Genomic DNA, 6,805 nt, shown 5'->3' on the forward strand with positions numbered 1-6,805 from the left:
CAGATTAGAGATGACATATCCACCAAAATGTTAAAGTTGAAGATGACATAGAGGATTAGCAATCAGGCACTAATGCTACTATATACTCCCTCCGTTTCATAATAACTGTTCATTTAGAGAGTAAGTTTGTTTCACAATAATTCTCCCCTTAGAATTTCAATGGAGAATTAATTGATGTTTTTAGGAGAGATAGAAATACATTATAATGGGTAAAATAGAAAAACAATGTGTGCATATTCTCTAAGTGAACACATATATTGAAACTGAGGGGGAGTACAAATCAGCAACACCTGCCTTGTGAAGTTCTTATATAAGTACCCTATCCACATGGTTTTTCCTACCACCCATCACCATCATCATCCACTACAATTGCTCTCTGCTCTGATCCTATCTAGCATTTAAAAATCTTTTCTCTCTGTTCAACATGATCCACAAGTATCCACTACAATTGCTCATATTCTTCATGGTTCTTTCATCTGATGCTCTCCAAACAAGGGGTGTGTGTACAAAATTTTCAATGATTAATAATGGAGTCATTCCATCTCCTTTTAATTATTTTTTTTCCTTAGTTTCAGTAATTTATCTAATTTTCATTCTTTGCAGGAAGCCTTTTGTCAATGGATGAAAAATCATCAATGCAAAAATATACAATAGTTCAGGTGTGATAGCACAGACCCACAAACGAAACTGATCAATCCTATTGCTTTCCCCTTCTATGTAAGAAAGTAAGAAATTAAGGTGTGTCTCTAGCTGATCATTACAGTTTCTATCAATGTTGCAGGGTGCTGTGGAATTTAGAACTGGGGAAGAAATGTTTGACACGGTAGAAGAATTCATGGTAAAGGAAAGAATTAATTTGGAAACTGAAGACTACCCAGGGACGGGAGCAAACAACCACCATGACCCAAAGACACCAGGAAGAGTTTGAATGATATATACATAACTAGTTTAAGATTAAGACCTATGAAAATGTCATATTAAATCTCGGCAGAGGACATGACTATTCTCAGTCTTACAAATTACAATATGCCTCTATATATCCATTCCCTATTTGTACTGATGCATGTGCTTATCTGTAGATTGTAGACTATTACGGGATGCGTGTGCTAATGTTATCAAAGATAGTTTTATTAGTTTGGTTGCACGCCAAAAATAAGAAAAATTATGATATTTTTACACCTTCAAAGTGGGAATTTCGCTAAGAAAAATGAGGTTATATGGTAAGGGAATACCAAATCCGAGTATAGCAAAGTTGCAAGACTGCAGAATTGAGACACTCCTATGTGGAAGGTAGGGACGGATCCGCCTTATGCAAATGGGGGTAATTACCCCCAAAATATTTTTATATATTATACTATTATTGTAATATCTTCGCCGATTGAAGAGAGATTGATTGAGGTTAAAAATTGCTTTTGTAATTTTGGAGCCAAGGGTTCTTGTGCAGGCTCTCTTATTGGAGATCTCCTTTAGGGGTTTTAGAGATCTCAATCAAGAGAATGAAGGTTGTTCTGAAGACAATGACCTCACAAAGGAGGGACTCGATTCAGTCGTATGCGACGCTTGGGAAGTGATCAGTGGCGGAACTAGGATATAAAATTTGAGGGGGCCAAAATAAATAAGATTCCAATTCATGTACGTATGCATATGTATATCTATCTATCTATCTATATCTATCTATCTATCTATCTATCTATAAAGGGAGAGTTTGTGTAGCCTTGAGGGCAACTTAGTCATTTAATATTTAATTGTACACAACTCTCAAATTAATTAAGCAAGGATAGTTTTGTAAGAATGGAAATAATTTTCACATATTGAATCACAGCCGCCGTTGGTTTCCTTATCATCTTAGCTGTCTTTTACACTCCCAAATCACTTACGTTTAGCTTTCCAATAAGGCAATAACATTTCGTTACTCTTTTCCGTTTCGAAACGTATCTTATATTCACCGCTCTGCTCCTTCGGGATTCACCATATCACAGTCTCATTCCACTATGCATTCTCTCAATTTGATGTTTCAGTCTTCGATTCAATGACAGCAAAAAAAGAATGGGATATCCAAATGACACCAGATTTTGTGTCGTCGCCTTTGATATCTTTGATCCACCGCTGTTGATCACTAGGTTAAATGCAAAGTTGGATTTCTTTCTCGGCCATGAGTTTATTGTTGTCCGTTGGATTTCTACTCGTCTCTGCTGCTATGTGCATTGCCGCCTCCGCCTTGGAATTCCTGCTTCGTCGCCGCTGCTTGCTGGGTTTCTTTCTCGATTTATCGGCCTTGGTTTATTGTTGTTCGTTGGATTTCTTTGCCTCTGTTTTGCTGATAAACCTCCTTGATTTTTCAATTTATTATTCAATCTATTGGTTCAGTGAGAAAATAACTCATTTTGTTAATACTGAGGTAAGCCCTATTTTGTTTATGCGCGGGTTTTTGTTAGTGGTGTGGTGTGTAGCAACCAATTCCCCAATTACACTACTACAATCTCTTCTTTAACTTTTTAAATTTTGAAACAGTTTTTCACTGGGCTCAAGAAATAGATTCAGGTTTATCTAATCACAATATCAACAACCAATCATTCAAGTTTACCTCTTTTACAATGTCAAATGGTTTCTGACGTTAATTTACAAGAAACATCCCTTTATATTGTCTTGGTGACAAAATTATGTATTTCTAACATATATTGTAACATTTTAATGATTATGGTGACTCTTCATTCATTTTTCTTTCTTAATTTTCATCCTTTTTTCAATGGAACAGATGTTGAAAATGAGAGGGAGCGGGAGCATCTTGGGCTTACGGGGACACGGTAAGAGGAAAAGAGAAATTGGGCATGGTCTCTTTACTTAAAAGATTAAAAGAATTTGGGTGAAGTAGTTGGGTGCAGGTGGTGGTTACAATTTGGGGAATGATTTTTCTATTGGAAACAAGGGTGTCCCTGGATAATAGTAATGTAGTGGTGGGATTTAGAGTGTGGAGGGATTAGGTCTCCATGTCTGTGAATTAGGAGAGGAAAATAGGAAAAGTGAGTGTAGGATTTAGGTGAAAGACTGATAGGGATATCATTAAGATGTATAATCACCGTTGTAAATATGATGATGCTTATGAAGTGTTAAAGGATAGCTTAGGATCACAAGAGGTGAGCTCAAGTTATCATGAAATAGAGTAGCTCATGAAAACTAAGATTATATTAAAGCAAGGGCATGAGTTAGAATGGAAAGCTGGGTGCAAATTCTATAGCTAACTATAGAGGGATACTGAACATGTTTTGAGCTTTCGACGGTATATCTATTGTTGTTGGTGAATAATATTATAAATCAAGTAGTATAACTAATATCTTGGTACCATTTATGTAAAGAAAAAAAAAGTTGCTTTTATTTGCATATGCATATTAGTTGCATTTTTCACATTAGTTTCATATGCTTTCAAGTTGTAATTGATCTTTATTAGTTCATTTGGTTATATTTGAGTGGACATCAATCTGTTTGAGACACTGTCATGTTCTATAATAGTGATCAGAAAGTAAAAAGAAGAATCTGCACAAGTTTGTTTGATTGATTTAAGGCTAAATTGTGGATTTAATTCAAGGTGACTGTTGTTAGACTTCAACTCTCTGGCCGTTCATCTTTTAATGTGGATTTAACTCAAGGTGATTGTTTGATTATTGATCTTCGAGTTGTTTTGCCTGACAGGTTCCAAGGACAGGACTGGATCCCATCATCATGTCTCCAAAGAATGTCAAAGATTTTGGCTTGGACTCAATGCAAGCTGACAATTCAAACTGGCCTTCAAGATTTAAGGATCTGCAAAAAAACATATCGTTGATGCTTGCAATGGTTTCTCCATCACCTATTTATATGGAGGTAGAGTTGGGAAGACTATCATATCTTAACCAAACTTTCTGACAAGACAATTAGACCGTGGATTGTGGAAGATGGACGAAGCCAGAACCATGAGTCAAGGGCATCTCAAGTATTGAGGTTTTGTGATTCAACTTTCGATTTATTGGTAAAACAACTTCTTTCTTATACAAAAGTACATGGTATAAGCACTTGATATTGCGTAATTAGGCATCTCTAGGTGTACATTTGACTTGATAATACTGTTGAAGTTTGAGCACAGGCAAGATTGAGTCTGACTTCAACCCATTTAAAATTGAGTTTCTTTTATATTTTTATTTGAGGCTGCCTTCAATCCATATAAAACTCTATAATGGCATCTCAACATTTTCTTGCGATGGTGCAGTTTCACAGAGGGGGTTAGATTAATGGAAACAGTGGCGGGAAAGGCTAAGCTCTGCAAACAGACGGGGTTATTTGCTGCTCTACCATTTTAGTTTGAGCATTCTTTCTGTTTCTATCTCAAATAAATCTTTTACATGCTAGCAACTTCTAATAAATTTCAATTGCTGTAACTTAATTGATTCTAATTTAGCTGTTTTTATTTTCAAATATATAATTACTTTTGAATATTCTGTACCATATATATTTCCATAAACCTTAATTTCCTTATCTTTGAAGCAACCGATTTTCTTGATGAACTTGGAACAAACAAGTATGAACCTGAAACAGTTTCAAGAGACGCTTTGTTTGTGCTTTGAGTAGTAGGCAAGTGTAACACCCCGATTTCGGTGGCGTCACTTTAGTAACCAAAAATAAGATAAAGCGGAAAAGCAGGTATTTTTTTTTTGTTTGGTTTAAATAAAAAGACTTGTCGAAATTAAAGACTCAACCCAATCGCGATTAACAGCGACTAACATACAATATAAGTACAGCCCTCGCTGCAACTAAAAACATCATCACGAGTGTCCTCAAGTGACGGAAAGTAACATCAAGTAACTAAAGGTATTGCCCAACGGCAAACAAGTGCGACCCATAGATAGAGTCATGAGTTTTATAACTACAGTCCTCCAAGAAAGTAAGTCAGCCCAAAACGGCCTCCAAAAGACTTCCTACGTCTGCCAACTCCCTGTGATCTTCATGGAAGAGAACCACACAAAAAGCTAATAGTCGGGAACCACACAGAGCTATGACACTAATACCCAACCGTAGTAGGCTCTAAACACCCATACCCTATACTTCCATCATCGACCCTCATCTGGTCATGCATTCAGTCCGGGTCCTCGTCGAAAGCTTCAGTAATAGTCATTACGCTCCCGGTCCTCCTCGAGTGACAAAACATCACGAAACCGTTGTCGAACGTCTGGCAGCAGGCCGACCGCCCAAACACAGACATACAAACAAAGCCAAGGCGCGAGGGTCAACTCACAGAATATAATAGATAATACAAACAACATGTGAAGAATAAGGGGGTATACATATAGGTTGTATATATACATATAACTTATGTATTGCCTACCCTAAGGTATATACATAACATGTTATCAAGGCTCTAATAAACTATTCGATCTCTGCTATCTCAACAGTTCAATAAACAATGGCTCAACAATTCAATAAGGGTGCATGTATGCATGCAATGTCAATTCAAAAGATGATCCCAACAAATAGGCATGTCAAGTCGATCCAACCCATCGGGTTGAACATACAGACTCGCACACGCAACAAATGACAACGCCAAGTCGGTTCACTCAATAGAATCGAACATACGGACGTTGCGCGCGTCCAATGATTATCGCCGAATCGATCCAATCCATTCGATTGAACTTACGGATCCGCGCGTGTCGAAAGGTTGTCGCTGAATCGATCCAATCCATCAGATTGAATATACGGACTCACGCGAGTTAAAATGGCGATCGCTGAATCGATCCAATCCATCAGATTGAATGTACGGACTCACTCGTGCCTGAGTAACTACCGCCAAATCGATCCAATCCATCTGGTTGAATATACGGACTCGCGCGTGTCAAACAATTATTGCCGAATCGGTCCAACCCGTCGGGTTTGGACATACGGATCCGCGCGTACGTGTTTAACTACAAATCTCAATTAAAAAGTACCCGAAGGTCAAAGTCGTCTTTGCGACTAGGCTGTGAAAAGCCGGAGTACGTATTGCACTCAGTGACATTTCCCTGGTCACTATGGTTCATCCCCGTGGTGACCATCAAATCATCTCAAGTTCAAGGCTTTTCGAATATTTCCCGTTTTTCACAATCATTTCCAACTCTTAAGTTTCCCTAAAGGTCTCGTTAGTTAATCAAAGCATTTCAAGTTGAGTTAATCAAGTTATGAGGTTTATTATCGAAATCCGAATTCCATAAGTTCTCAAGTTCCAAATTCTATCTATTCAAAGTTTCCCAAATCCCCCAAATAAAATCCCCGGGAAAAGTCTAAGTGTTCAAAGAGGGCTAGATCTCAGACCTCAGGTCAGGACCTGCCTAGGGTTATTCTTTCAACCCGAATGATAAAAAAGAATCAATTCAAATGTCCTACACTTCGCAATCGCGTCAAAGCGCACGATTCGACAACAATATCAATATCTCAAGCTATAAGAAGCAATACGTCAATAATTCTGTGCGGAAATCATAAGACAGAAACCAGTAAACGGCCGAAGCCTCTCAGAAAACGGAGACACACGTCTCATATAAGTTCACTCGGCCGAAGCCTCCAGAAAACATTTTCCAGTTCAAAGCGATAAAGAAACATAAATAAGCAAGTCTAAATTATCGACGCCTAAAGCATTAGCTAGCAGTGTAAGTTGCCCTTACCTCGAGTTGTTCCAGTCTCGCGGTGTAGGTCTCCCTCACAAGCTTGTTCAGTCAACCCCAAAGTTTCCACAATTGAACCTTTGAGCGAAAACCACAGAATTCAATCTCAATCAGTCAGAAACTCAGCAAACAATAATTACTAAGGT

General features: G+C 37.9%; 1 protein-coding gene across 4 annotated transcripts; it reads left to right on the forward strand.

Annotated features, from left to right (window-relative positions):
- The first annotated feature begins 354 nt into the window (after nucleotides 1-354).
- LOC130737866 (uncharacterized) lies at nucleotides 355-4,493 on the forward strand. Of its 4 annotated transcripts, none has more exons than XR_009019004.1 (5): nucleotides 355-497; nucleotides 604-659; nucleotides 782-2,398; nucleotides 2,756-2,804; nucleotides 3,688-4,493. XR_009019004.1 is itself a non-coding variant. In XM_057589722.1 (2 exons), the coding sequence occupies exons 1-2, from the start codon at nucleotides 2,126-2,128 to the stop codon at nucleotides 3,898-3,900; spliced, it is 486 nt and encodes a 161-aa protein (XP_057445705.1). In that variant the 5' UTR covers nucleotides 1,832-2,125; the 3' UTR covers nucleotides 3,901-4,487. The 4 variants fall into 4 exon arrangements, 1 of the variants encoding a protein (XP_057445705.1); XR_009019003.1 differs by having other exon boundaries at nucleotides 782-2,804; nucleotides 3,688-4,003; nucleotides 4,241-4,492; XR_009019002.1 differs by having other exon boundaries at nucleotides 782-2,804; nucleotides 3,688-4,491.
- Nucleotides 4,494-6,805: the final 2,312 nt, after the last annotated feature.

Source organism: Lotus japonicus, chromosome 2 (assembly GCF_012489685.1).
Source record: "Lotus japonicus ecotype B-129 chromosome 2, LjGifu_v1.2".
Classification (NCBI taxonomy): domain Eukaryota; kingdom Viridiplantae; phylum Streptophyta; class Magnoliopsida; order Fabales; family Fabaceae; genus Lotus; species Lotus japonicus.